The 27003-nt window shown below is 54.3% G+C and overlaps 9 protein-coding genes across 9 annotated transcripts; 5 read left to right on the top strand and 4 right to left on the bottom strand.

Moving 5' to 3' along the window:
* Positions 1-293: 293 nt before the first annotated feature.
* LAESUDRAFT_672787 (uncharacterized protein) lies at positions 294-1364 on the bottom strand. Its single transcript, XM_040905504.1, has 3 exons — positions 1224-1364; positions 1132-1165; positions 294-1073 (listed from the first exon to the last, which is right to left on the bottom strand). Exons 1-3 carry the CDS (start codon positions 1322-1324, stop codon positions 570-572), a joined length of 639 nt encoding a protein of 212 aa, XP_040768812.1. The 5' UTR covers positions 1325-1364; the 3' UTR covers positions 294-569.
* A 103-nt stretch (positions 1365-1467) lies between these two features.
* Positions 1468-3742, top strand: LAESUDRAFT_721493 (mitochondrial carrier). Its single transcript, XM_040908018.1, has 8 exons — positions 1468-1911; positions 1970-2104; positions 2162-2198; positions 2261-2342; positions 2407-2676; positions 2776-2871; positions 2933-3103; positions 3221-3742. The coding sequence occupies exons 1-8, from the start codon at positions 1715-1717 to the stop codon at positions 3292-3294; spliced, it is 1062 nt and encodes a 353-aa protein (XP_040768813.1). The 5' UTR covers positions 1468-1714; the 3' UTR covers positions 3295-3742.
* A 1198-nt stretch (positions 3743-4940) lies between these two features.
* LAESUDRAFT_711445 (RhoGAP-domain-containing protein) lies at positions 4941-9844 on the top strand (the record flags this gene model as incomplete). Its single annotated transcript, XM_040906831.1, has 4 exons — positions 4941-7240; positions 7292-7344; positions 7397-7483; positions 7554-9844. 4 exons carry the CDS (start codon positions 4941-4943, stop codon positions 9842-9844), a joined length of 4731 nt encoding a protein of 1576 aa, XP_040768814.1.
* A 1315-nt stretch (positions 9845-11159) lies between these two features.
* LAESUDRAFT_741366 (uncharacterized protein) lies at positions 11160-12544 on the top strand (the record flags this gene model as incomplete). Its single annotated transcript, XM_040911139.1, has 2 exons — positions 11160-11940; positions 11994-12544. Exons 1-2 carry the CDS (start codon positions 11370-11372, stop codon positions 12542-12544), a joined length of 1122 nt encoding a protein of 373 aa, XP_040768815.1. The 5' UTR covers positions 11160-11369.
* A 200-nt stretch (positions 12545-12744) lies between these two features.
* Positions 12745-13955, bottom strand: LAESUDRAFT_363791 (uncharacterized protein). Its single transcript, XM_040902178.1, has 4 exons — positions 13775-13955; positions 13387-13724; positions 13064-13332; positions 12745-13008 (listed from the first exon to the last, which is right to left on the bottom strand). Exons 1-4 carry the CDS (start codon positions 13863-13865, stop codon positions 12870-12872), a joined length of 837 nt encoding a protein of 278 aa, XP_040768816.1. The 5' UTR covers positions 13866-13955; the 3' UTR covers positions 12745-12869.
* A 1-nt stretch (position 13956) lies between these two features.
* LAESUDRAFT_363738 (uncharacterized protein) lies at positions 13957-18545 on the bottom strand. Its single transcript, XM_040902177.1, has 17 exons — positions 18109-18545; positions 17633-18055; positions 16626-17579; positions 16528-16574; positions 16286-16471; positions 16129-16230; positions 15915-16076; positions 15794-15863; positions 15460-15739; positions 15290-15404; positions 15105-15235; positions 14972-15042; positions 14744-14920; positions 14639-14691; positions 14503-14570; positions 14421-14452; positions 13957-14363 (listed from the first exon to the last, which is right to left on the bottom strand). The coding sequence occupies exons 1-17, from the start codon at positions 18448-18450 to the stop codon at positions 14253-14255; spliced, it is 3324 nt and encodes a 1107-aa protein (XP_040768817.1). The 5' UTR covers positions 18451-18545; the 3' UTR covers positions 13957-14252.
* Positions 18546-18985: 440 nt separating this feature from the next.
* Positions 18986-21131, bottom strand: LAESUDRAFT_721499 (uncharacterized protein). Its single transcript, XM_040908019.1, has 6 exons — positions 20604-21131; positions 20322-20450; positions 20168-20266; positions 19891-20110; positions 19468-19838; positions 18986-19419 (listed from the first exon to the last, which is right to left on the bottom strand). The coding sequence occupies exons 1-6, from the start codon at positions 20925-20927 to the stop codon at positions 19024-19026; spliced, it is 1539 nt and encodes a 512-aa protein (XP_040768818.1). The 5' UTR covers positions 20928-21131; the 3' UTR covers positions 18986-19023.
* Positions 21132-22483: 1352 nt separating this feature from the next.
* On the top strand, positions 22484-25903 carry LAESUDRAFT_643958 (uncharacterized protein; the record flags this gene model as incomplete). Its single annotated transcript, XM_040903816.1, has 10 exons — positions 22484-22773; positions 22835-23047; positions 23094-23641; positions 24785-25061; positions 25124-25276; positions 25328-25392; positions 25444-25510; positions 25566-25620; positions 25674-25727; positions 25778-25903. 10 exons carry the CDS (start codon positions 22484-22486, stop codon positions 25901-25903), a joined length of 1848 nt encoding a protein of 615 aa, XP_040768819.1.
* Positions 25904-25965: 62 nt separating this feature from the next.
* Positions 25966-26975, top strand: LAESUDRAFT_721502 (DNA topoisomerase IV, alpha subunit). The gene is made up of 6 exons (XM_040908020.1): positions 25966-26002; positions 26064-26126; positions 26177-26244; positions 26296-26448; positions 26503-26557; positions 26613-26975. Exons 2-6 carry the CDS (start codon positions 26100-26102, stop codon positions 26667-26669), a joined length of 360 nt encoding a protein of 119 aa, XP_040768820.1. The 5' UTR covers positions 25966-26002; positions 26064-26099; the 3' UTR covers positions 26670-26975.
* Positions 26976-27003: the final 28 nt, after the last annotated feature.

The following is a 27003-nucleotide window of genomic DNA, read 5'->3' on the forward strand; positions in this document are numbered from 1 at the left end:
GCTGGATGCTCGTAGGGACATCAGCATGTATCGCTTGTAGGTTTGCTTGACCGGCTCGAATTAACGAATGTTGAGTGTCGTATTCCGATATACCGCGGTACATCTTTACGAGAATATCACGCCATTATTAATCCTGACTCTCGGAAAGCTGGGGCGCCTGAGGACACGCCTAGCTGACGATTTTGAAGATAGAACGCCGTTGAAATCGGCTTGCAACAAGAACAAATGGGGCTGAGCACGACGCACATCATCGCTTCTCGGGACATCCTCTCAGCAACGGGCAACCAGGGGCAGTTTTTGAATGGCAATCTGAGATTATCTGTACTGACATGAGCGAGAAACCCGCTGGAACCGGCGAAATCGAACCATGAGATCTGCAAACCGCATGCACAGCAAAGCAGGCAACTCATGCGATGCCTATGATGGGTATGACAAGGATGATGGGTATGATACACTAGGTCAAACTCCCCCCGGCAGGTCTAGGGACGTCTGTAGCTACGATCAGGAAGCGAGCTGTAACGCGAATGGAGAATCAAGGGATGCGACGATCACGACGAGAACCGACCGTGCTACGACGCGCTTCGCCCGACTTCAAAAAGCTGTTCAGCCAGCTTGCTCACATCGCCGCCTAATGCTTTTGCCCTGTGAATAATCTCCTCAAGCAGCGCCGCAGGAAGGCCCTCGGGCGTGCGGGAGTATACATCCAGGCCCGCAGGTGTGAAGGGGGTCTTCTCGAAGGAGGTAGGCGCCCACTCTGGCCTGCCAGAGGGGGAGTCCGCGGGGTGGGCTGTGGCGCTGCAGCCGAGAATATGCCAGCGAGAGGATGCGATGAGCAACCAGCCTTTGCCTCTCCATTTAAAGCGAGTTTCTGTGGCTCTCTCGGAGGATGCTGCGGTTCCTGCAGGCCTAGGCGCGAGCGAGGAGGGAAGGAGGGTATCTATGCCGACTATTCGACTTCGTTTAGAGGTCGGGAGGTCGTTCTTAGAGCGATATTCGACGACGTCCTCGAATTGTATGGGCTGTCCGGCGGACGAGGGTATGAGGGTATAAGAGATGGTAACGTCCTTCCTGGACTACAGATTCCATGCACGATTAGCAAGCGCATGTCCCGGAAAGCACTTGCATGTTCACCTTCCACATCGGCAGCGTTGAATGCGTCACATACCTATCGACCTTGACTGTCAAGCTAAAACTGCACGAGTGGCAATTATGATTGGAATCACCATGTGCCCATGAAGCCCCCGAGCTCGAAGCCAGGCAACGCCTCATCAGAGTCAGGAGAGCGCAGACAAACAACAGAAGGATGATCCTCGGAGTCGGACATGGGGTGGGTGCAGGCAGCAGCTGGGCGGATGAGACCCGAGCAAGTGTGCGCGGACCGCGAGCGAGTGCCACACACGCGCCAGAGCCACGTGATTGCGGAACGGAGGCGAGTGGATTGGACGCTGCCGCTGCAGTTGCAGTTGCTGTGAGCCAGCACACTGAGTTCCGCACCGCGCGAAGTTCGAACAGCCCTCCACCCATCACGCTCCCCACCAGCCCACATCCTCCTCCTCCCCTTCTCCCTCGCCATCTCTCTCTACACTGCCACTCCTTTGCCCTGTGCAAGATCCTTGCCACTATATCTACTGCATTGGTCATCGACACTGCCATATAACACACTGTCTTCCCAACGCTTGATGCCGTGTCTCGTTGCTCGCCTGTACCGCTAAACATGACATCGCGTCAAGTTGAGTCCAAGTCCCAGCTTCAGGCCGCACAGAAGCTGCAGATGGCTGCATCTGCGGTGGCCATCGAGCAGAAGCAGCCCTTCTTCAGTCCTCAGCTCACGTCGTACTTCATTGCGGGCGGCCTCGCCGGCGCCGCATCGCGCACGATGGTTAGCCCTCTCGAGCGTTTGAAGATTATCCAGTGAGTGTTGGCTCTGCGGCGGTGTGAACTCAGATACTGATTGGATGGTACACAACAGGCAGGTACAGCCGACCACCGCAGAGGGGCAGTACAAGGGCGTGTGGGCGAGCCTCGTGCGCATGTGGCGGGAAGAGGGCTTCAGGGGCTTTATGCGCGGAAACGGAATCAATTGCCTGCGCATTGTACCATACAGGTGCGTGAAACATGCGTCGACGTCAGTGCATTCATTTTAACAAGATCCTTCCGGCAGTGCGGTGCAATTTGCGACATATGAGCAGTTGAAGAAGGTACGTTCTCCTTAATTGATGCGGGATGTACAGGATGAAGTGACGAATGAATCGAGGAGTAGTGGCTCACCAATTATGGAGCGACACAGCTCGATACCCCGACGCGCCTCACGGCAGGTGCACTAGCAGGCATCACATCGGTCTGTACGTGCATCTGTCACAAATCTCGAAACATCAGCATTAACTGATGACGTCGTCCGCCCGCTAGGCTCGACATACCCACTCGACCTTATCCGCTCCCGGCTCTCCATCGCGACCGCATCCATCCCAATTCAGCAATCCGCGCCCGTCGCCTCTACCCGCTCCTCCCAGCCTTCGCTCGCGTCCGCGTATCATACTGCCTCGGCAGCGCGCGCGCTCACCCCTGGGGAGCTGACGGTGTGGGGGATGACGCTCAAGGTGATGCGCGAGGAGGGAGGCGTGCGCGCGCTTTACCGTGGAATCGTCGCCACCTCGGCGGGCATTGCGCCATACGTCGGTGCGTACCCCGTGCTTGTGTTAGCGACGGAGGTGCTGATGTCGTTGCTTTGCGGGTTTCACCTTGTCTGGTCTTGTGCTGCGGTGCTGATGGTTGCAGGGATCAACTTTGCGGCGTATGAGGCGCTGCGGGGCGTTGTCACACCGCCGGGAAAGAGCAGCGTTCCGCGGAAGCTGCTCTGTGGCGCATTGGCTGGTGAGTGCCCCAAACCACTCTCGTTTCTCCCGATGACGCTTACACCATCACGCGCATTCAGGGTCGATCTCGCAGACGCTGACATATCCGTTTGACGTGCTCCGCAGGAAAATGCAAGTGACGGGCATGGGTTCGATGGGGCTGAAGTATACCGGGGCACTGGATGCACTTAGGACCATTTTGAGGACGGAGGGCCCGAGGGGGTTGTATAGGGGACTGTGGCCGAATCTCCGTGCGTGTTATCTTGCTATATGCGGAGGTCTGGATGGCTGACGAGCGTTCTGGTTTGTGTGTGCCACATCTCTCTGCCCTGTCGTTGACGATGGAAATGAATTGTTCCGCGAGACAGTCAAGGTCGCGCCGAGCATCGCAACGTCATTTTTCACATACGAGCTCGTGAAGGAGTTCTTAGGCGCGTCATGATCGTGATCGCCGGAAGCACTTTGCATAGGGGAATGATGAGGCCGGTGAGTCTTCTAGGCTGATGAGGGTGAGGTTGCGGAAGGGCGAGATGAGATGAGGAGTGAGGTGCTGTCGCAGTCGGCATTCCTTGGACGCCGGAGTAGGTGGATCAGGATCAATGCGCGATGAAGTGTGACGGGTAGTTTGTGGTCCATGAGATCGAAGGGAGGTTGGATGAGGCAATTGAATCTGGTTCCATTGGAGTGAAGATGATACTAGACCTACGTCCGTTGGCATACCTGATAGATTACAGTGAGGCTGCGCTATTATAGGGCGCGGCCGTGGTACCATAACATTATTGTTTTGTCAATCAGCGGAGCTATGAACGTTGGGCCCGAAATAGAGTATGTAGTACAATTATACAGGCATCTCGGATCTGTCAGATTCATGAATGGATCACAGTGTGATTAATGAGCGCTGAGCAGGAATGAATGGTGTTCTATACTGCTGACCGACATCTATACTGGAAGAAACGGCGTTGATCAGGTGCCGAAAAGTGTGGGTTTCAAGTGCAAGGTGCCACTACTAGAGATACAACTAAAATTGGTCACCTCAGAAAGAATCCTCACATCATGCATTTGCGCGTAACCGCGAGGTCTGAATTCATGCAGGCGGCCGATCTTGTGCGATCTGTTGAAGAGTTGGTGTTTATCGATTTTGATACAATCTGAAACGTAGGAAGAGGCCAGCGGAGGCGACTTATTCGGAAAGGCTTCGAAGGCGACCATGAACGTTTCCCGGTTTAATGCGTCAAAAGTCGTGCAAAGACGCAAATCTTCGTCATGCAATGGATGGATCACTAATGCGGAACGCATTGACAGGAAGCGTCTCAAAAATGAGTTTCAGCTCAAACCGAACAGCGGCGCGGGGACTTTTTGAGCAATGATGGGTCCTAGGAACGAGAAGACTCTATAGCATTTTGCCGAGGTGCTATCATATCAACGTGGCCTGCAGCATGATAGAACAAAAGCATTTCCGGGAGCAGCTTGTTCCTCTCGCCGCGTGGTAGGCATTGGCACGCTATCGAGCAACAGGCGACAACCATCCGAGCCGCAGAGGAGATGGACGGACGTCGAGAGAGGATTCGCAGCGCCGAATCGTGCACAATTCGGACGCGAATGGCGTTGGCGATGAGGACGGTGCCCGCAGCGGAATCATTTCCCAAAATTGCCAGCGTCTAACCGGCAGTGATGGTCGCAGCGGAGTAGGCGCTGGGCGTTGCAGTGGCACTACGCTCCTTCCCTCCCGCCTCCCTTCCTCCTCCAGGCCCATGTCCTGACCCGTAATCAACAACGCGATATTCCTGTAAGCATATCCTCCAATATCTGTTTCTATCGCTCACAATGACCATTTGATCGCACCCGCACCAGCATCACCTCGCACCCTCCGCGTTGTTCGACTACACTCCGCCCACCGCCTCCTTCCCAAGGCCCCATCCATCTATTTCCCCGCCTTCCATCCTATCTCCTTCCCTTTGTCCCGAGGCCCACATCTCGACTGCGCTGCTGCCTCAAGTATCGCTGCTCACCTCTCCATCTCGCTATCATTTACGCCGACGTCGGATCTAGTAGCTGCTTTCACTCTCATCTCATCTCGCCGTTCTCATCATGCAGTATCCGCACGCGCGCTCCCGCTCTCGCGAGGCCTATGCCCACGCTTCCTCCAGCAGCTCCCTCTCCTCCGCAGCCCCTTCCGACCTTCTCCCCGCAGCCTCCAACTCCAGCCAGTCTGATATCGGCACCGATCTCTCCGCCTCATTCACTTCTTCCTCTTCCTCTCACTCGCACTCGTGCAGGCGCAACCCCGTCGCCAGCCCGTCCCCCGCCCCTGCGCCCAGCAACAAACACCGCTTCTTCGCTCTCGCGCGTGGCCACCGCGCGACTACCTCGAGTGCAAACCCGATGGGTCAGGTCCTCGCATCTCCAAGCTCTAATCCACCACCTAATGTCGATCCACCACGCCCCAGTTCCCCCGGTGGTCGCTTCAAGCGTGCATGGGGCCGCAGGAAAAAATCCGAGGACATCACCTCCGTCTTCTCCTCAACGAGCAAGGGCAAGGAGCGCGCGAGCAGCGACCTCCCACCGTCTTCCTACCCCGGCTCCTCCGTATCAGACCTTTCCCACACCATATCGCGTACCAGCTCGGATAGCCATGGGCTCCCAGGCGGCCCGCCCACCACCCGCAGCCCCCGCGCGCTGAATCCCATTCAGATCGCATCAAACAAGCTTGGTTTCGGCGGGAAGCGCACCGTCTCTGGACAGTCGCCAAAGTCGCCAAGTTACAGCGGGTCGCCGCCACCGCCGCCGCCCAAGGAGCCTCCTCTTTCACCGCCACTCGCCGCGCCACAGCCGTCATTGCGAGCACCGCGTACTGCGCACATGGGTGTTCATCCAGATGGACCACCATTATCGCGGATCCGGAGTGCGGTAAAGGATCAACTGCCACCGCTCCCTCCTCATCCATCGGTACCCTCACCCCCATTGTTCGATAAGGAGCGCGAGCGGCTCAAGGAGGATTGGCGGAAGAGCGACTCGACGGTGATGTCACATAGCACGATCCGGCCAGGCGCGCGGGGAGGTAACCGCTCGCCAAGGCCCACGTCGGTAGCTGAGTCGAGCCACTCAGGGAACACCATCATTCCGCCAGTCAATAAGCGACTGAGCGCGCTGATCACGGATGCGGAGTTCAATGTGTTGGAGGAGGGCCCCGGGGACCATTCAGACTGGGAGGAGGAAGAGACGGAGGAGATTCCGGGAATATCATGCAGAACAGAGGAGGCGCTGGAGAGGGTCGTATCAAGAGAGCAGCAAAGGGAGAAGGAGATGCGGAGGACAAAGTTGACCTCAAGCCCTGCAGGATCGATCAAGACGCGCAATCGCAGGTCAATATCGCTCAATCTTGGTCCGGGGCATGGGACGCGAACGAGCGTCGTCGAAGAGATGGTGCCGATCCCACCCAAGGCGTCCTCCTCTGTCGGTCACGCAATGAGCGTGCCGAACACGCCGCTGTCGGCCACGCATTCACGGGACGCGCCAACGCTGACGCGGGCTGCTGCGAACGGATTTATTGCACCAACGAGTGCGCCCGGCGCACTACATAGCACGGGCAGCAACATTAAGAGCAAGCTTGCCGCGTGGACGGCCGCAGCGTCGATGAGCCAAGGCGAGCGCCCACCCCCACCGACGTCCAGGCGGAAGGTGCAACAACAGCAACTACAGCAAAACCGGAATGCAGCCCAGATGCGCTCAACCTCGCCACAGACAGGTTTCCGCCAGACTGCAGTGAGCATGACGGGTGGCCTGGGCCCCGCGGCGATGGGTCTGGGAAAGCGTGCGGTGTCGAAGGTCGGCCGCGCATGGGGCTTGGGATCGTCCAGTGCAAATATGAGCGCGGGCCCGATGACATCGGCGTCGATGACCTCGCTGCAGTCGACGGAGGTAGGCCTCGGGCGCACGGTGTCACGCGATTCAACGAAGATGCACGCGCAGGCGGGCTTTGGAGGTGGTGCTCACGGAGCCGGACAGAAGAAGCGCCGTTTTGGGCACCGCGCACCGAGCGTCGCGCCGAGCCTGACGTCGTCGTCGGCATCTGCATCGGATTTGGATGGATTCGCATTGAGCGGGCCGAGCTTGGGGAGGAGGGTGCGCGGGCCGAAGAGGACGCCGTCGGGCGCGAGTATCATTGGTGGGTTAGTGTTTAAGCGGGATCTGAGGACGTGTGTGAAGGAGTCGGCGATAGACAGCGTGAAGGAGGCGCTGGCGGCGGAGGAGCTGGAGGGGAAGGTCGAGGATAGGCAAACGGGCGAGGTGGTGCTCGTTGCGCTGGAAGAGAGGAGGCTGCCGGCGGTGGTCGTGCGGTGTGCGCAGCATTTGATGAAATGGGGTGTGGAGGAAGAGGGTCTGTTCCGGTGAGTCCTAACGAAGCACAGTTATGCGTGATCGCTCATCTGCTGTGGCAGAGTGAGCGGACGATCGTCGCACGTCGCCAAGTTGCGGTCAGAGTTCGATGCAGGTGGGTGGTCTGCCCTCATCGCCTGATCAGATGTTCTTATACCCCCGTACAGGCTCCGACTGGGACATGCAGAACTGCGATCCCAGCGACCTCGACCCACATGCCGTCGCGTCCATCTTCAAGACGTTCCTGCGCGAACGTAAGTGGCGTGCTCATCCCTCAGGATGTACTTTGTGTCCGTGCTAAGATAGCTCCGATTGCTTCCGCAGTGCCTGAGTCGATACTCACCTCCAATCTGATTCCGTACTTTGAATCCGCGCTCGGGGCAGAAGGGGAAGCGGCTCGCACAAGCATTGATTCTTCTGCGGATGGGTCCGTTAGATCCGCGGCGCCCTCGCACCACCGTAGCGGCTCTGCACTCTTGCGCAAGGCGCCGTCACTCTCGACGCTCGCCGTGCCAGCCTTCGCGGGCAGGCGCGCCATGTCGGAGAGCCTGCTCAACGCATTGGCGTGGCTCATTTCGCAGCTCCCGCGCGAGAACCGCGATCTGCTGTACACGGTAGTCGAGCTCATCCGTGCGACAGCGGCGCGGAGCAAGGAGACGAAGATGCCGTTGGGGAATCTGCTATTGGTGTTTTGCCCTAGTCTGAACATGAACCCTACGTTGCTCCGCGTGCTCTGTGAGCATGAGAGCATATGGCAGGGTGTGCCGAAGCCGCAGCCCGAGGAAGAGCCGGACGTGGAGGAAGACGGCGCTGGCGTCAGGGCTACATTCGTGACTGCTCGAGAGACGGTGCATGCTGGGGATAGCGGGTCAGATATCATCTCCAGACAGCCATCCTCTTCCTCGACGGATGAGCCTACCGAAGACGAGGAGTCGAATCTCAACACACCGGAAGACGCTCAAGGTGCGGCTGTAGCAGTTTCTGATGATGGCCACCTCAATAAAGACGAATATCGACATACACATGTAACGCCTGAACTTGTCTTGCTCCCGCCTATCAGTCCCATTTCGCCTGTCTCGCTCAAAGATGATTCCTCGTATGTGTCCGCACCCGAGCCATCTTCTGCAGCGCCCACACGCTCTCCGAGCCCTGCAGTGCCTGATGGCTACAGTTCACATGGCGTTCCTCCATTGTCGTCGTCTGCCGAGTCGCTCAGCTCGCCGTCAGAGACGTCCGCAGAGCCTTCATCACCGGAGCCACACAGCCGACCCTATGGTCGTCCCTCAATGGACACAGACACCGATGTCGAATTGGACGAACGTGAAGAGCCGCACTCGAGCAGCATAAATCAGAAGCCGGTGCAGCCGCACCCGATGAGCCGCTCGCAGGATTCCTTTGGCGTGCTGGTGGATACAGAGAAGGTCGACATGGCGCTGCCTTCAGCGCCGCCCCGCCCGCTGGTCAACACGCGTGTCAGCCCGTCTGCACCTCTTCCGGCTGCGCTGGGGATTTCGGTGCCTTTCCCTGCCACGGGTGGGAGCACGCCTAACACGCCGATCTCGCGGCGCAAGTCGTTCGGCACACTGCTCTCGTTTTCGAAGATGCGCTCGGTGTCTGGCACGAGTGTCGGCTCCGCGTCCAGTGTGGAAGCTGCTCAGGCAAGCGCTGCTCCTGTAGTCGTGAACAGTCCGCCACCGTCGAGCTGGGGCCGTTCAAAGCGGCCATCCCTTCATCTGCTCCTGCAGAAGCTCTCGGGATCGGGGCTGAACAAGCAGGCAGCTGGGACGGCATCGGTGGACGTGAATGTTAAGACGCAGACTGCCGTATATTCGCAGCCGTCGGGAGCATCAGCGTCGCTGCCCGCGCTATCCCTCGTGCGCTCGTTGAGTCCTGTGCAGAAGCCGAGTCCAACGACGTCAGAGTCCATGTCCCCGGTGTCGCCTCAGTCGATGAGCCCCGAGTCCATCGTCCAGCAGGATATGCCTGTGAGCAGCGTGCCTGTCGCCCCACCGAAGTTGGATACTGCGATATCGTCGTCCCCCATCACGCTTGGATTCGACGGAAGTCCTGTGATAGAGCGTGTGACAGCCAAAGCAGAGATCCCAAGTATAGTCAAAGTCGATGCGCCGGCAGAGGAACTCGAGGATAACGACCAAGACGAGGATGTGTTCTTGTCTCCTGTGTCGCCCTCGCCGCGCTCGATATACCCACGCTCGCGCACGGACTCATTAATTCCCTCGCTATACACGACCCCTCTTGGAATGACGCCCAAGACGCCTATTGCTGATCTGTATCAGGTGCAAGGCCGCTCGCACAGTGCACTGGGCTTTTTTGAGGCGGTTGGCGGGCGATTGGAGAAGGAGATGGAGGAAGAGGGTAAGACGGTGGAAAATGGCTGTGGAGGAAGTCAGAGAGGAAAACTACGTGTGATGAGAATGGCTCGTTCGACTTCGGAAGCCTCGCAAATGTCGCAGTTGTCGCAGGTGTCGTACTCATCATCGATGCCATCGATCATGGTGAACGTAGAGGGGACGCAGGAAGATTGGGCGCAGAGTGTGCTGATGGCGGCGCATAGCTCCGGATCGACAAAGAAGTTGCAAGATACGGCTACGTAGACGTCCGGCTGCTTTCTTTTGGTTTGATTTTTTATTGCCTTTTGTTTTCGGTCCGATATTGATGTTGCCTGCACATGTTACGCTGTTACGGAGCTGCTGACGGGCTATGCTGGCCCAGACGCCACGGACTGGTTATGCTAATCCTAATACTATCATTTATGTTCTTTGCATTTGGATCAGTTATTCTTGGATCCGGTCATTATGTCGCACGCAACTCTTCTCGCGCTTCAGTCTGCATTACACATCCCCGTCATTATTTCTGCATTTGATATCAACTCATTCATGACCTCATAACCCATCATTTATTCACATTAGTCAAAGTACGCAACTGCTTCATACTCTGTACGACGATTTGTCTATCGTGCGTGCTATTTCATGACAATTGACATTAATGAACGCGTACCTTCTGTGCAGAGTCAATATTGTTTGATGAAGCTTCCGCGCGATCGGTGATGGGCGGCCACAATGAATCTCGCGATCACTCCGTCAGTTAGCATTGACAATTACCTACTCCTCCATTTGTCATGCTATCTCAGTGATTCATACGCGCAGTCTTGTGTGGTCTCGTCTTCCTGCCCACGCGGAAACCGTCATGAAACGGCATGATTGCACATGCATCGAGAACTGCGATGTGCGACATGCGTTAGTGCGCGTCTACACCGAGCAACAACTCACTATATCGAGGGTCGAGCTCAATCAGTTCCGCGGTTCGGGTCTTCCGATAATATGAAGTTCGGAAGCTGCTCGCGGCATGCTGGGTGCCACGAGGAAACGTAGTCATATCCGGTAGGCACGCATGATGCAGCAACTTGATGTAGCCTGCGCTGCCATCGACAGTCTTTGCACTTAGATCTTCTTACCGTATGCCCTTCCCGTCGCTCCCCTGGCAGCATGAGCATAAGATCGCCGCGCTCGGTGCTTTTCAGGCCACGCGTTCAGCATCAGGATGCCTCATGTTCCGCCCATAACCTTGATATCCAGGGCCCACCGCCCTAAGGAGGCATTCTTGTTCAATCGCGGATGACTTACTGATGCACACGGCAGACTGCTGCCACCGATCCTCATCCCACCGATGATGGCAGGGCCGAGCACACGCACAGACGCAAGCGCGACGGACTCATGCTCGTCATCAACGGTGGGTGCGATCACTTCTCGTCCCCCGCTATGCACTGCCACAGTGTGGACGCGGGCAGCATGTCTGCTCACACTAATACTTCTCATGGACCGGTCGGGAGGGTGCAAAGTCTGAACCACGATGCCCTCCGTCCTCACATCATTCGTTCAGGTCGCCTGGAAAGTGGCGGTGACAGTGACTGCATTGCGATGCGCGCAAAGCCTCATACTGCTGGTATCCTCCTGTCAATGGCGTACCTCTCTCTTCACCTCCGACATCCTGCAGCAGAACGGGGACGCTCGCTCCGTCACCGAAGGAGAGAAGGAGAGTGCAGAGCAACCAGATGAAGAAAACGAACAAACGCAGTTGAAGGTCGAATGGCTGAACCAGGAGGTCACCTTCTGGAGGGGCATGGAGGGTCTAGCTAGACGGGAGATCTGGAGGAAGGAATCAGCGCTGCAGAGGATAGAGCTTTCGTTGCAAGCACAGACGAAGAGACTGAAGAGTCTCGAGTCACAGCTACATGTTGCGGAGCTACTTGCTCTAGAGCGCGAACTTACCTCGGAAGAGGAGCTCAGCAGGCTTCAGGCTGCCTTGACATCCGCACGCACCGAGGCATCAGACGTGCAGAATCGCCTCCAGGTAGAGGATGTCCAATCGGACGCGGATGCCGTACAGCTCATCCTCGACCTGAACTCGGAGATTTCGCAAACCGCTGCACTGCTCGCAGATGCCTTCCGTGCAGAAGGCGTCCGCAGCGGTGTCGAGTTCACGGCAGCGCTGATACGTGCCAGGGAAGCGGTGGGTCCAATCATGGCGGAGCTGTTGGAGTCCATCCATCACGAGGAGGACCCTGTCCTCGTCCATATTGCATTGCAAGCCGACATGGTGGCCTTCACATCCGGCATCATCTCTGCTTGGGACTTCCAGCATCAGAACAACACCACCTTCGCGGGCATATACAAGCAGATGTGCAAGTCCGGTGCGTACCTTACACGGCTTACGGGCTAGTCTTACTAATTCTTCTGGAAGCAGAGAGCCAAATTGTGTCAGGACATTGGCGCGCGCTGACGCGACGATATTCCAAACAGCGACTGTACAATGGGCGGGACCTCACCGAAGGCTTCAGTAGACAGCTGATGGAGCGGCTCCGCGACATCCTCGTCGTTTCCGGAGCGAGCATCGACGAACCACTCATGCGCGGCGGGATCTACTCGAAGCTGGAGACAATCACTGGCACCGCACTGCGGCTTCAACAGATGATGGGGGAACAAATCATCTCGCACGACCTAGAGGTCGTCTCCGTGCAAGTGGATGACGTCTACAACGCAGAGCAGATGGAGGACATGTCCGATGTGGAAGGGTTGGCACCGGATGAACAGCGGTCGTTGCATGTCCTGTGTACCATCGCACTGGGTCTGCGGCGATGCACGAAACCCAGTGGCGGTTTAGGAGACGAGCTTCAGGTGACGACCCTGGTGAAGCCCGGGGTGATCCTCGAGACCTTGATGTACGACCTGGGCCTGGTGGAAGATGAAGCGGTCGAAGACGAGGCACCGAGCCTTGACGAAGGTACCGAATCTTAGTTGCGACACAGACACATCCAGAACCGGTTATATCTATGCCTATATATCAGTATGTATATGTAGAGGTACTCACAAGGTAGATACATTCCTTTTTCGAGAAAGAATCGTATGACAGTAGTAGTGCTGGCAACTAGATGTTCGTTGCGACATAGTTTGGTTCTGTTCAAAATACTGATAGAGTATGAAATTTGCCTCAGGAGCGTATGCGATGCAGCTATTATATTCTAAAGTCCTGAGTAGGTTTATGACGTCAAACACGAACAAACGCTTTCACATGCGAAGTCGGCACGAATCGATGGCTGCTGTGCATGAGAGTACCTCTGTGCTACCAATCCACGCCATCGAAGATTCGAACAATTGCGTGGACGAGGGCTTCCACTTTGTACAAGTAGTCGTCGACCAATTCAGTGATGAGCTCCGCGTCCGGGTCAGGAAACAGTTTACTGATTCGAGCATAGACAGTCCTGGGCAATCAAAGGGGTCAACGTTGAAAGGCAGGTATTGGAGGTAAGCACGGACTCTGCTGAGGCATCGTATTTCTCTGGAGCCTCTACGATTTGCGCCGCATCGCTTATGAACTTTGCGCATCGTTTCGCGGTCTCCTGGTCTTCCAGCTGTTCTTCCTCAGAGAGGTCATGGTGAAACAGAAGCGTCTTGATGTTGTCTCCTATTTCCGTGTGACTGTGGCTTTGTTCCCCTTTGTCACCCGCAAACTGTCCTGGAAAGTGCGTCTGCAGTCGCGACCAGAACATGGTAGGAGGAGCATATAGAAAACAGTTATGAATGTCCTGCATAATCATAAGCACAATAATACAAACGTAGATGAGAACACGTAGACCGACAAACTCAGCGCATGCATTTCTTATCAGCCTGTACAAATTCTGGTCTGCACCGTCTTCCAAAACGAGTTTGCGCAGCAGCCTTCGTTCTTCGGCTGCCATCAGAGCGACACCTGCTTGAGAGCGCTCAGAGTAATATTCGTTCCACCTGAGGGCTATTAGAGCTTGAGAGACAGCCTTTCTGCGCAGCAAGTTCACGTGTGCCAGCAGAGAAAGAAGGTCGATCACTCGGTCGGCCAAGAATGCTGGCTTCGTGATGTTGTGGATCGCATAGGCAAGCACATGCAGAGAAGGGCAGCTATTCTTCGACATCACTGGCGCTATGTTGTCGTGAATGTGGTCTGCGAGATCGTAAGCCAGCCATACATGGTTCTACACGGTGAGAACCGACTGTATATATCTCGGTGAAATTGGTCATCTGCATAGTCAACACTTGAAGAGAGGTTCTCAATGAGTATCTGCATGTTTTCATCGTCGCTCATCACGACCGGAGGTATGTGAATGAGGGGTTATAGATACAGAAAGCAATGTGGCAAGAAAACAGAATCAGCTGGCCACCTGGACATGCTCGTAGCGCGTTTGTCGGAGATTAAAGCAGAGCAACACGCCTGTGGCTTCACAACCTTCCTCTCTAAAGATGCCTATGTTCATGCGCTGCTCCGTATCGTGAAAGGATCCCATTGCTTCCGATACAAACGTGTACGTATGACTAACAAAAGACATGATTGAAGGTGCTACAGTTGGCCGTTGTCTGATACGTGGCCGGTGACGACCGACGACCGCGTCGTCAGTATGTGTACAATACGGTCCAGCCGCGTCGCAAATCCAGTGTGATCGTCGATGTATTGCAGGCGTATAACACAATGCACTTATAGAGCATCAGGTGAGAGATCACCGAGCGTGTTGAGATCGGCCGCACTATAGGCGCTGTGCAGGGAGTGCGTTTCGTCACCATATTCTGATTGTGATTCAATGTGTTCCTGTGTGAGGCATGTTGACTCAGCGAGGGCAACAAGATCGATTGTCAATATACGTACATCAAAGTAGTGGTGAGCGAGACTGCGAGGAGCTACATGGTATGTGAGCGCCACGCTGGCGATGAAATGCTAAAGAGCTCACTCTTGGGAGTTCTCGGCAGGCGGCAAGTCGCGCCGCTCTGCAAGATATGGTACGCAACAAGACCAGACCTAGTCGGGTTGCGGAGAGGACACGTTAATGTTGACTGCATACAAGCAAACAGTATCCCCCCACTTACCATCCAGTCTGATGCGATGCACCCAATCCTCGGCCATCGTCTGCGTGGAAGAACTATACAATGGGTGAGTATGCATGCTCGCTCCAACAATTACCAAGCCCTAACCTCATAGAACCACACATAGTCACGGAAGTGTGGGTCATGGTCAAACTTAGGGTTTCCTCCATTCGTCGCTCGCTTGCCCTCCTGGTCGCGGCCAAAGATGTGGATGATTCGGTGCTGGATCTCCTCAGCAACTTCCACAAGGTTCATGTAGTCACCGCTTCCAGTCGGGCACTCGACCTGCAGTCCAACGTAAGTAATTGTGGAGAAAGAGCCCACTCAAATACGGACCTGTAGCTCGTCGCCATAATATTGATAGAACCGCTGTAAGCTCTCAATGAGAAGGAAGTTAACCGCGAGCCCTAGAACATAAGCGTTCTGGTTCAACCACCTCATCATGGACCACATCGCAAGAAGGACATACAGATGGGCCCTCTCCAGTTTGAGTTTCCTCCGAACATCCCAGACTTGGAATCACCCGGCCAGTAATTCACCTCATATCGCTGGCCCTTTACATCAATGCCCCATGGATGATCCTTGTGCTTCTTAGACAAGCTGAGTGCCATAGTGAGCGTTCCGTGGACTCGCTACAATCAATGTCACACGTACGACCGGATGCCATGCTCGCTGAAGAACTCGTCCTCGTCAAGCATTTTCTCCAGAATGCAGGTGAGCCGCTCTTTGCTCGCAAGTGCCAGCAGCCTCCGTTCGCCGCGGCCGCGGTCTGTGATCAGAATAAATTGAAAGATATCCGCGAGGTAGGGTGGTGATAAACATACCCTTCATATTTGCCAAGTTGCGCTCCGCAATCCCCGGCATTTTCTCGATGAACCACTCCAAGCGCTTCTTGAAGCCCGGAAAGCGGTTGATCGTGGCCGGCTCCAGCACAAGTGTCGCATACAACGGAATGAGTCCGACTAGGCTGCGTACGGGCAGTTGCATCGTGTGGCCTGAGGGGAACTGGATGGCATCGTAGTAGAGTCCGTCTTTTTCATTCCAAAGGCCGACTTCGTTCTCGCCCTCCCGGTAGGTCATTGCGTCCGCGATAAAAATGAAGTGCTATCACGGAATGCTGTCAGGATGACTTCCAGTCTGAGCCTTTACGGACGTCACCTCAAAGAACTTAGATGCAATGTCTTCATAGACATTGTTGTGTTTCGCCAACTCGAGAGCGATATTCAGCCTAAGGCAAAATGTCATCAAACGAAGGCGAAAGAGAACAAAGCGTGCTCACATGTTGAGACAGTAGAAGGCCATCCACGCAGTACCATCTGCCTGCCGCAGGACGCCGCCTGTGGGAAGAGGCTCCGAACGATTGAAGACACCAATGTTGTCCAGACCGAGGAAACCTCCTTCAAAGACATTGTTTCCCCCTTGGTCTTTGCGGTTGACCCACCTATATGCGAACGGATGAGGCACTGCATATTAATGCGAGACGTCCCGCTCACCATGTGAAGTTAAGCAACAATTTCTGGAAGACACGCTCCAGGAATTGCAGGTCTTCTCGACCGTACAGCTTCCGCTCGATCTTAAACACACGAAACGTTGCCCTGAAAGAGAAACGCGTGAGTGCTGAAGGACTCTCATATTTGGTGCTGAACTCACCATGCATGCACAGGAGGGTTGACGTCGCTGAAGTTCCACTCATACGCAGGAATTTGGCCGTCGGGCTTCATGTACCATTCGCGCGTCAGCAGATCCAGTTGACTCTTCGCAAATTCGGGGTCCACTACAGCGAGCGGGATGCAATGGAAAGCAGTGTCCCAAGCTGCAAAGAACGGATACTCCCACCTGAGGTAAATATAGTGAGTATATGCGCTTATATTATAGCATCTACCAATGCGCACTTGTCAGGCATGGACAGGATGTCATGAATGTACAGATGTTTCCATTCCTGTGGCAAAGTACCATCAGCAGCGTCCTATATTGCGATTTTACAACATACCCTGTTCCTGACGTATTTCCTCTCGGGTGGCGGCGGCGGCTGTGCAGGATCACCCTGTAACCAGTCCCTTTGAACAAATTGGTAGAACTGCTTCGTCCACAGCATGCCTGCCAAAGCCTGCCTCATGATTTGCTTCAGATCGTCGGTCATCGGACCCATGACAAGGGCCGCGTAGAACTCGTTCGCCTCCTCCCTGCGCTCCTCAATTGCATCATCGAAGAGGCCTTCGTCTTCGATGCTGGGATCTTGACCGGGTTTTTTGCGAGTGAGTTTGAGCCGTACGACAGCACAACCGCCTCGTGGTGGAACGTCCTTGAAGACATAGTGAGCTGCGGACTTGGTCCCACGCTGCTCGGGGTTCACGTAATCGGCGTCCGCGGGAAATGGTGTACGCGGCCCTTCCTCTTCCTCCTCGTCAGCTGGCTCCGCTGGACCACCGTTCGTCCTGATTGCGTCGTGCCAAGAAGTATTTGAGTGAATCTTAGCCGAGAAGAAGCTAGCTTTTCCCTTCTCTTCCTCGTTCTTTACTGGCAAGCGGTGCGACGGAATGAGGTAGTCGTGAAACGCATCCTTCACATACGGTGTCTGATTCTGCCCTCCGTACAGCCTCTGGAAGTTGGTGTTGTTTTCTGTGAAAAGCAACTCCGGCTCCACCACGTCTGCCTCTTCTCCATCGGCTGCATCTTCGTCGACAACGGGAGAACCCGTGGAACTGACGGGAAGTGGAGATGGGAGGCAATACAAGTAATGCCTTCCCAGGGTTGGGTGATTAGCGGTGATGGCGCTGTTACCTAAGGCAGCCATGGACGGCATACGCGGCTTCTCGACGGGCCAAGACCAAGTGTTGGTGAACCACAATTGGGGTATAATGTGCAGCGTCGCAGGCTCTGGGCCGCGATTATAGGAAGTGATGCGGACGTATATGCTGTCAGGGTCTTGCTCGTCTTTGGCGTACTAAAAGAAGATGAAGCGTCAGAAACAACACGATGCGATCGTCTTTTTCTTACCTCTAGGAAGACATCCCAATATCTGTCCTCATCGAACACATCCGTATCCAGGATTTCGAATTCAGACACATCACGATCTCTATGCATGTTCTCTTGCACGAGCTCCTCATAGGGGTATGCTCGCTGAGGGTACTTGTACAAGAACTTCATGTAGGAGTGCGTCGGTGTTGAATCGAGGTAGTAGTAGAGCTCCTTGACATCCTCGCCATGGTTGCCCTGGTGTCCGGTGACACCGAAGAGTCGCTCCTTCAGTATGCGATCTTGGCCGTTCCAGAGAGATAGGGAGAAGTTCAGCAGTCCATGGTTATCAGAGATACCTGCGATGCCATCTTCACCCCACCTGTAAGCGCGCGAGCGAGCGTGTTCATGGGGAAAGTGGCTCCACGCATCTCCGTTCGCAGAGTAATCTTCGCGAACAGTGGCCTAGATGTATGTACTGTAGTCAGATCGTAGCTTAGAAGTGCAGTGCGCCATACCCATTGCCTGTCGCTGACATACGGACCCCATCTCTTCCAGTGCAGCTCACGCTTCCTGTCCTGATCTAGGCGATACCGCTCTGCGCCGTGGTAGTCACTGCCCAGTTTCTCAGCGAGCCTTTCTCGAAAGACCTTATAATCGGCGCTGCCCTCGTCATTGTTGGGAGACGACGAGAGCTCTGCTTTGGCCAACTTGGGCGGCGGTGCGGGGGTGGTGGCAGCAGGCTTCGGGATGTTGATCGTCAGTGTAGGGTCGGAAGACGAACGGGAGGGAGTGATGTCGCTGTCAACGCCATTCTCGCCTCGGAAAATCTTGCCTTGAATTTTCTTTGTTTGAGACATGACGGGGGGAGATGAGGAGAGACGGGGGGAGGAAAGCAAACTAAAGCCAACCGGACGCGTGCAGATGTCCCGTAAAGAGTTTCGCTGTCGAACACATTGTTGTGACGTCACGCCTCATGCATGCAGCGCCTCCCTGTGATCAGCGATGATCAGCGCCGGATCTCGCCCCGCGTGATGGCAACTCGTTGCAGACAACGTAACAGACAGCGACAGTCGACTAACAGCTTGCAGGCTATGTATATACACGGCAGATCACACGCAGCTTGAACAGGGTCCAATTTCAAGACACTACGAACGAGGGCTTTAACATCGCTACCCATGTGTATTTGCAACCGATAGCGAGTCGTGTCCCCTTTTGACGGCACGAATCAAAATCACTCGGAGTAAAAACGACCCGCTTTATGCGGCCGTCGCAGCAGGTGGGCCCCCGCGGGCTTCGTAGCCTGTAGATATAGATCAGCACTCTGATATTGGGTAGAGCATGCACAAGCTTACCGCGGCCACGGCCACGTCCCCGTCCGCGGGGCTCGCCCTCGCCGCCCCTCCGCTCACCGGTCGGCTTGCCACGGTAGCCTAGAGAAATTTTAGAGATACTCCCAGAGGCATGGCTACTCGAAACGCACCTCCCCGCTCACCGCCACGGAAGCCGCCGCGGAAGCCACCGCGCTCACCGCCACGACCGCCGCGCTGACCACCGCGGAAGCCTCCACGTTCGCCGCCACGGAAGCCGCCTCGCATGTACCGCCCACGGCCCCTCATCGGCGTGAACCCCTCCTCATCAGCAGCCGGCGCATGTCCGTTCACACCATTTGCAGCCGGTGTCGGAGGAACCGAGGTGGGGGTCTTCGGTGCAGGAGATGCCTCTCCAAAAGTACCGAACTTCGCGTGCAGGCTGCCGATGGACGGCAGCCCACCTTCCTCTTCATCCGCCCAGTTGATCGCACCTTCACCTGCACTTGGCTCCGGTACCTGTAACGCCGTGAGTGTCATCTAACAATCACCGTATAGGCAACCTACCTCTGTGGTCGTCGTGACCGTAACTGTGTCTTGCACAACGGTGCGTCCGTCGATGTCAGCCTCAACTACCGTCTCAGTAATCTCGATCTCAGCAGGCTGTTCACGCTGTGGCTCTGACGCAGCCTCGGCAGCCTCCGTCCATGGTGCTTGCTCAAAGATAGGTTCCGCAGCCTGATTCTCGAGCTCATCCTCCTGCATGAAGTGGAAGCTGCCCGTGCCGCCTATAATAGCGGGAATGCCTGCGACGCTGGCCTCGACTTGCTCAATTGTCTCCGGAGGCTCTTCCACGGCTTCCTCGGCCAACACCTCAGCGAATGCTTCGGGCTGAAGAGGGTTCAAGAAGAGCTGTGTGATCTCTGCGAGGCGGGAATCTGCCGAACACGTCAATGCGCAGAACCCGTCGTCAAGGGATATGTTACATACAAGGCACTGCATTGAACTCCCCTGCACCAGATATCAAACCGTCGATCGCAGAAGCCCTGTTATCCGACTCCTCATTCAACAAGGCATCCGTCACCCCATAGATCGCAAGACCCTCCGGCTCGCTCAGCCCGAGAGCCACTATCTGAGGATGTCCAATGGAAAGCATATCCCTCAGACGCAGAAAGTGGAGTAAATCAGAGGTCTGTCGTCGATGAGATGTCTAAACAGTAGGATCCGTCATAACCTGTCCCATATGATAATCATCGTGAATGTTCACCTCTGTCGCAGCAACCGCTTCCCGCGTCTTCTCTCTCTCGATCCTGGCGACCTCAGCTTGTTTGGCCAGCACCTCCTGAGCGACCTCCGCTTCATGCACCTTCAAACGGGTTTGAGCGTTGATCCCATGACTTCCATCTGACAAAACAACTGACCATAATTGCCTTCTTCACTTCCTCCAGCTCCTTGCGCACTGCTTCGAGACTGGGAAGAGTCGAGAGCAGCCGCTTTTGGTCTTCATTCAAATTTTCAGGAGTTACCTCCTGATACGCTCCAATTCGGGTCTGGAAAATGCATGCCCGTCATTAGATGCTCTTATCATTGTAGGTTCGTGCAGATCGCCGAACGTAAGCCAGTGTACTCGTACGCGTGCCATAGTACATCACGCGAGCCGATGTAGATTCTAGAGCTGACATAAAAATTGCATACACACTCACCCTCTTCTTCTGGATCGCCCTCAGCCGCTTGTTGAGCATTTCCACGATAGGACTCTGCTTCAGGGTCTCCAAGGGTGTCTGCGTGCCTGTGCCCTCGGGCTGCAAGACGAGCTCGGGGGCCACCGAGCCCTCCTTCACGTCCGCCTCCGACGGCGCCTTCTCGATGAGCGCGGCCGATGTTGCGTCTGGGATGACAACCTCGCCGCCTGTCTCTGCCGATTTAGACTTCGTGGGCTTGCGTTTCTTCTTCTGTGACTTAGACGGCTGCGCGACCGGGGGTGCACCAGGAACAACACGCAGAGTGGGCGCGGGTGCGTCGGACATTTTCAGTCGGTGTGCTGTGCTGTATTGCGCTGTGGGTGGTGATTGGGAGTAGAACGTGAAGTAACGTGAGGAAGGGCGGGGTACTGGGCGCTACTGGGCGGATGCCAAACAGGACCCGGGCAACTCCTATATAGGAGTGTCGCAAAAATCTTCCAAAATGAGCCTGAAATATGCAAACTTTCGGGCCTCCAGTATGCAAAGTGCGACAAGACCCGTGACTATGTCACGTTTTGTAACGATACGTCACATCCATATGTCACGCTATGTCAGAGTCAAAAACATACGGATTCATTTGCAAGATCGCCCGCTACTCTCACATAAGGACGTTGTGATAATAAAGAGGCTACATTGAGTGTGTATCAAGCTGATGTTTGTCGATGCCATCATCACAAGGGGTGACATCTTGAAGAAAAAGCCACAGATGCATTCAATGTCATCATAGAATATTCTTTGTTGTTCATTTAGGATCAGAACAAGAAGGTCTTGATGAGCAAGCTGCAGATTCTGTATCTTACAGCTTCATGAGATTCAAGTGAGACTCAGGGGAAGGAGAGCTACACAAGTCATAGCAGGAAATTAGGCTTGGATGTCACAAATCGCGCATGTACCATGATGGTTATCGGGTCAGAAAATTATTTATTTTATGTCAATATATGGCTACATGGTGGCCTTGTCGCATCAATGGGCCTTGTCGATCAATACCAGTGGTTAGCCACCTGGACATGCCTAAATCGGGAGGCTCTCCGACACCCATCAGGTCCCGAAATATGCTAAGTTGCGATAAGGATAAGGGTCTTTTTGGAGCCTTTTGGGGCCTCCGAGGTCTGAAATATGCAATCCGCGACAAGGAAATCGCGATTTGGGGCCCCTCAAATATGCTATTTTGCGACACTCCTATATAGGAGTTGCCCGGGTCCTTGCCAAACCAAAAATCGAAGCCTTCAGCAGCGCGTATACAGTTTCTCACGCATGCTCCCTTCCTCGTTGATGGCAATCCACCACAGACACTGTCAGGAGTTCGAGCTCATATCGTCGGATACAATGTGCTTGCTTTACTTCTATACACTCGGCGCCTTGGATTTCTGCGCTAGCATAACGAGGCCTTGCACGTCACCGGCGAACGTAGCTAGAAGGCTTTCCACTGATTTCTGTGCTTACTTGGACAGACAATTTGACACCATGTAATGTTTATAATCCAAGGGCAACTTGGATTGCACCTCAGCTAGAGGTATCAAGGCTCGGCTGTGAACAGTATACTGCATTTTCGGCTAGCTTGACTGTTCATTGACAGGTGCAAAGGTGCTCTTCAAAATGGGCAAGCATGCTGGATATGCATCGTTATATAACGATGAACTCATTCCTTCAGTTAATTGAACGTGCAGATGGCGCGCGGCTTGTACCAGAGCAAGGTAGAAAGCCCGACATCTTGTCAGCAAAGGCTGCTGGTCTGCATACCAATCCAGTTGCCCAATGTCAGCCTTCGTCGCCTACCAGCACAGCTCTCTGCACGCCAACACCCTGATTTCGCGTGTCCGCGCTCCCACTCCGCCCCCTCAATGACGCTCAACTCGGACTTCAGCTCGAACAGGCATGCGGCCGACCTGCAAGAGTACGAGGTGCCCGTTCGCCACCCGGAGCTGTCGTTCGAGGATGCGAACGTTGCCATCGTCGCGGGCCGCCAGTACTTCCTCGTCCATCAGGGAGTGCTCTGCCGCCATTCCCCGGCCCTCAGGAAGCAACTCGGGTGTAAAGGCTCTTTTGGTGGCAAGATGATCGAGGGCTGTCCTGTCCTCACACTGCAAGATGCTCCGGAAGACGTGGGCTATTTTCTGCAGGCACTCTATGGGTGAGGGATCTCGTTGACTTGTAATAGCGTCTCTGCGATCAGTCTGCCAACGGGGCCACAGATTCTTCCCCAAGCTCGAGGGCAAAGACTTCTCCATCACGTCGGCGTTGCTTCGTATATCAACAAAGTACGCAGTAGCAGAACTCCGGAAGGAAGTCATCCGCGTCTTGACATTATCGTGGCCTACGACTTTGGCTCTGTGGGAAGCTCGCGAGAAAAAGGCGACCAACCTGAACGGAATCTATGCGCGTCGACCGGCAATGCCTCATCCAATGTGCGTCACTTGACATCTTCGTGAAGCGGGTGCTGACCAGACGTAGTTCAATCGTCACGTTGGCCCGTGAAACCAACGTTCCAGAGCTCTTACCTTCGGCATTCTACGACCTCTCGCGCTACATGCCAAGCCAGATTACATTCGGTTGCATCGGCATCGTGGACGATCTGCATCACCAGCTGGACATGGACGACCTACTTCGCGTGCTCAGAGGCAAGGAGCAAGCGGCGCGCTTCTTCTCAACGTTTATCGTCAACGAACTCGAAGGAAGGGATCCGTCGGACGACTGCCTCCGCAGGCGCGAAACCTGTCAGTCTACGCAGCGTGCATGTCAAGTCGCCTTCGAGGCCGTCAATTTTGAGCTCATCCGCGACATCAACGGCGTGGTGTGCAACCGCAACTCGGACCCACTGTTTGCGATGCTGGAGACCGTCCTCATGCAGACGAGAGGGGACCTCCCGGGCATAGAGAACAAGGCTGTGTACAGGGCGTGCGAGGTGTGTAGGCTGGAGTACGGTGCTATGGTCAGTGCGCTACGCGAGGAATTCTGGAGGCGACTTCCAGATTGGTTCGAGTTGGAGGTCCAAAACTGGGGTTAATTGGGAGTTCTTTTTGTCCCTTACTTGCTTGTGCCTGCTGCCGTTGCTGCTGTGTCTCTGCTGTGCTGTCTCGTCTGCCTGTCTTATTATTTGCTTCCGGTGTTTTGTCTATCTTGAGTTCTCGTGTTGCCATTTTGATGCGCCATCAACCCGATCTGATCTACATAGCCTGATCGAGTCCACGTCCTCGGTCGCAATATTTCTGGATCCGAAGCACTTGCGAACACACCGACGTTGCAGATTCGTGTTATGGATTGCCCGGTATGAGCAGAACTTGGTCGCAGCCGGGGATTATGAAAATTTATTCTGTGCACTGACAGCGCTAGAACGGTCTATAAATATATAAAGATCTACATCGGTGCATAGTTTGGAATAAGTACGCGAACAGCATTCGTGAGCAATCTTTATAAGATGAGCATCGCCTATACTACCTCTGAAGTTTTCCCCACACGCCATGACACAAACTTATACATATATTCTCTCATTATGACATCAGCTCGAAGTTGGAACATGTATACCTTGCTGCAGATGTCATGACCAACTCTTACAACATCTTATGCGTCTTAGTTTCCTTGTGCCATTGTACTTGTCCCCACGGCACGAAGAGGCCAGCACAAAGGTCGACCTCGAGCGGCGAGAGACTCTACTCTCCCTCAAGAGCCCTCAGGCTCCTCCTGCCCCCGCTGAGTCCATCTTTACCGCGCAATGAAGTAAGGTAAACATAAGAGATCAGATGGGGGGGAACTTGAAATGTGAGGAGAGAGCTTTTCTCCTCAGGCGCGAGAAAAGATGCTGTTATACCCATTGTGACTAAATTTGCTGAAAAGACAAGAACCGCCATGTCGGCCTCGATTAACTGGAGTTTTAGACCCAGACGGTGCGGATACTATGTGTGCGCACCGATTCAAATGCGTTTGTGCGCTTGGTAGAGTACTCACGCGCACGCCGCATGCCCCAAATTATATAAGAACAGGTGAAGAGTCGTGCGCAGGAATCAAAAGATTTACGGCCTATAACTTATTCATCGGAATGTCGCGAACACGTCTCGAGTAACGTGTCACGGGACCGCGTCGATCGAATCGCACATGTAGTGGCTGCCACCGCACTGTATGCTACCACCACCACCATCTTGTATAAGCAGTCGCGGAAGACAGCAGGTTTGGCACTTTGCTGCATCTCTCCAACATCGACAGGCTGTGCACAATGGATATGATAGATGACCTTGCCAGTGATCCTGTCGATGCAATTGCTCCGACTCTTTCTGACGACGGCGATAGCGACGAACCAGACATTCTATGGAAATTTGATCTAGAAGAATCTTATTCCGATGGTATGCTTGCCGTCCTTTCGGATAACGAAGAACTCGACAATGCACATCAGCAAGACATGGATAATTGCGAGCTCGAAGACGAAGAGTACCCCGATGCACGGTACGTTCATGTCTATTTAGATTCCCGGACTGCACTCATTACTACAGGCTCAATGCTGTTGATCGTATTGAAAACCTGATCCTGTCTCTCATGTCTCAATTGTCGGATTGTATCTCGCAATCCCCCGATTCCGTTGAGAAGAAGAAAGAGAAGAAGGTCGTCTTGAAACTTGCTGATCGCAGGAAATCTTCGACGAACGGGTGGGTATTCAATCGCGATCTGTAATCCCTGTGATTGACAAGGAGGATTAGCTTCTATGCTACGCGCACGATGAAATATCCTCAGAGACGTCAAGGAGGCAGTATCAAGCCTTTTGGTAAGCTACAGTAATGAAATGCGCATATATTATACCAAAACGGCAACAAAGCGCAACTATTGAGAGTCGCTGACCTCATGCATGAGGCTCTCCACGAAGACGTGCCTACAACGAAGCGGTACGTTGAGATGTTGTATCAAGTTCCATTTGATGCTGATCACGCATATATGCAGTGATATGTACTATAAAGATGTTCAATTGTTCAAATCTCAGTCGGTTGTAGATCGGGTTTGTCCCTAGTGTCGTATATTTTTTATTCTCAACCCACGCACCCTTCCCAGGTAGTGGACGATCTTGCAGCAACCTTCGAATTAGGTCGGGCTGATTTGCACGTCGTACGTTCTATGGTAGTTACGCATTGTGGTCCCTTTTCACCGGTCGGCAGCGCGCCTCCTCGAAAGGACTAGTCTCCGGATATGGCCTGGTGATGCATCTCCAAGATGGAAACTGTATAGAAGTGCACACTGCCGAGGTATGCCATACGTGGCTCACAATATTACAACTGAATTGATGCTGTCGAGAACAGGGAGCACTTATTCCAGTCAGCGAGGATATCGCTCGCTTCGAAGTTGATGATGATCTGAGCTGGGTGCTAATCGTCGAAAAAGAGGTACTTTAACTCTCACAGCTTTGGCGACGTCTTGTATATTGTGCGATAGGCAGTATTTCAGACACTCTGTCGATATCAACTGGCAAGCCATCCATCTATGCCTGGACATGGTATAATCATCACGGTGCGAAGAGTCATCTAGTCACTCAATGACGCAGTGTTGAAAGTGACTAGGGCAAAGGCTATCCTGATGTCGCAACCAGACAGCTCGTCAAGACACTCTCAGATAACCTGCCAGACTGGTACGTCTCTTAATGACAGTGATGAGACATGCTCACCGAAGCTCGCTCTAGCGTTCCTTTGCTCGCGCTTGTCGACGGAGACGCTTACGGACTGGACATATTGTCGGTCTATAGATACGGTAGCGCAGTAATGCAGCACGAGAGCGAACATCTCGCCGCAGGCAGGGTCAAATGGCTGGGAATTCGGACCAGCGAATTGGCAGGGTAAGCGGTCTTTTACGCAGTCCACTTCATGACTTATAAGCGGCACTTATCGAGACTGGGAGTTGCAAAAGAAGCTCTGATACCCATCATAAAACACGATGAGAAGAAGGTGAATGCTATTCGTCGTTCCAAATGTTGCACGATTACCCTGACTGCGCTCAAAGGCACAAGCAATGCTGCGGCGTACTAATCTTCCCAAGAAGTGGCGGTGGGTCTTCTAATTGCACCCACGCCGCGAGAAGCTGACAAACGATGAGCGCTGTGATTGTTCGGAACCAATGTTAGGAAGGAACTGCAATACATGCTTCACAATCGTCGCAAAGCGGAAATCGAGATCCTCTACAATGTCGTTTGTCCTCCGATTCACCCTTTGCATGACGACAGCCTTCCTCTAGCGAGTTCGGATGCCATTTTGAGCTCAAGTGTTCCGGTGCAAACCACGATGGACTCACCTTTCATCCGTTACCTGGCGGACAAGGTCTCCGGTGCCGTCAGCAAGCTCTCGAAATGACAGACGTCATCCGAACCACGCAATGCTGCGCAGAGCAATGCCGT

The sequence above is a fragment of the Laetiporus sulphureus genome (assembly GCF_001632365.1).
Source record: "Laetiporus sulphureus 93-53 unplaced genomic scaffold LAESUscaffold_4, whole genome shotgun sequence".
NCBI classification, from domain to species: Eukaryota; Fungi; Basidiomycota; class Agaricomycetes; order Polyporales; family Laetiporaceae; genus Laetiporus; species Laetiporus sulphureus.

Bases quoted from the DNA above. Each gene is read 5' to 3' on its own strand.
- LAESUDRAFT_672787 (XM_040905504.1), bottom strand. From the start codon at position 1,324: ATGTCCGACTCCGAGGATCATCCTTCTGTTGTTTGTCTGCGCTCTCCT. The intron at 1,166-1,223 runs GTGATTCCAATC...CAAGGTCGATAG, and splicing joins GGGGGCTTCATGGGCACATG to GTATGTGACGCATTCAACGC. The intron at 1,074-1,131 runs GTGAACATGCAA...TGGAATCTGTAG, and splicing joins CAACGCTGCCGATGTGGAAG to TCCAGGAAGGACGTTACCAT.
- LAESUDRAFT_363738 (XM_040902177.1), bottom strand. From the start codon at position 18,450: ATGTCTCAAACAAAGAAAATTCAAGGCAAGATTTTCCGAGGCGAGAAT. The intron at 18,056-18,108 runs GTATGGCGCACT...ACATACATCTAG, and splicing joins ATGTCAGCGACAGGCAATGG to GCCACTGTTCGCGAAGATTA. The intron at 15,740-15,793 runs GTGACGTCCGTA...ATTCCGTGATAG, and splicing joins TTGCATCTAAGTTCTTTGAG to CACTTCATTTTTATCGCGGA.
- LAESUDRAFT_721499 (XM_040908019.1), bottom strand. From the start codon at position 20,927: ATGTCCGACGCACCCGCGCCCACTCTGCGTGTTGTTCCTGGTGCACCC. The intron at 20,451-20,603 runs GTGAGTGTGTAT...TGCATTTTCCAG, and splicing joins GGGCGATCCAGAAGAAGAGG to ACCCGAATTGGAGCGTATCA. The intron at 19,839-19,890 runs GTATGTAACATA...CGTGTTCGGCAG, and splicing joins GGAGTTCAATGCAGTGCCTT to ATTCCCGCCTCGCAGAGATC.
- LAESUDRAFT_721493 (XM_040908018.1), top strand. From the start codon at position 1,715: ATGACATCGCGTCAAGTTGAGTCCAAGTCCCAGCTTCAGGCCGCACAG. The intron at 2,199-2,260 runs GTACGTTCTCCT...ATCGAGGAGTAG, and splicing joins CATATGAGCAGTTGAAGAAG to TGGCTCACCAATTATGGAGC. The intron at 2,343-2,406 runs GTACGTGCATCT...TCCGCCCGCTAG, and splicing joins AGCAGGCATCACATCGGTCT to GCTCGACATACCCACTCGAC.
- LAESUDRAFT_363791 (XM_040902178.1), bottom strand. From the start codon at position 13,865: ATGAGCGACGATGAAAACATGCAGATACTCATTGAGAACCTCTCTTCA. The intron at 13,725-13,774 runs GTCGGTTCTCAC...ACGATCTCGCAG, and splicing joins ATTTCACCGAGATATATACA to ACCACATTCACGACAACATA. The intron at 13,009-13,063 runs GTCCGTGCTTAC...TTGATTGCCCAG, and splicing joins AAATACGATGCCTCAGCAGA to GACTGTCTATGCTCGAATCA.
- LAESUDRAFT_721502 (XM_040908020.1), top strand. From the start codon at position 26,100: ATGCCTGGACATGGTATAATCATCACG. The intron at 26,127-26,176 runs GTGCGAAGAGTC...GAAAGTGACTAG, and splicing joins GACATGGTATAATCATCACG to GGCAAAGGCTATCCTGATGT. The intron at 26,245-26,295 runs GTACGTCTCTTA...AGCTCGCTCTAG, and splicing joins TCAGATAACCTGCCAGACTG to CGTTCCTTTGCTCGCGCTTG.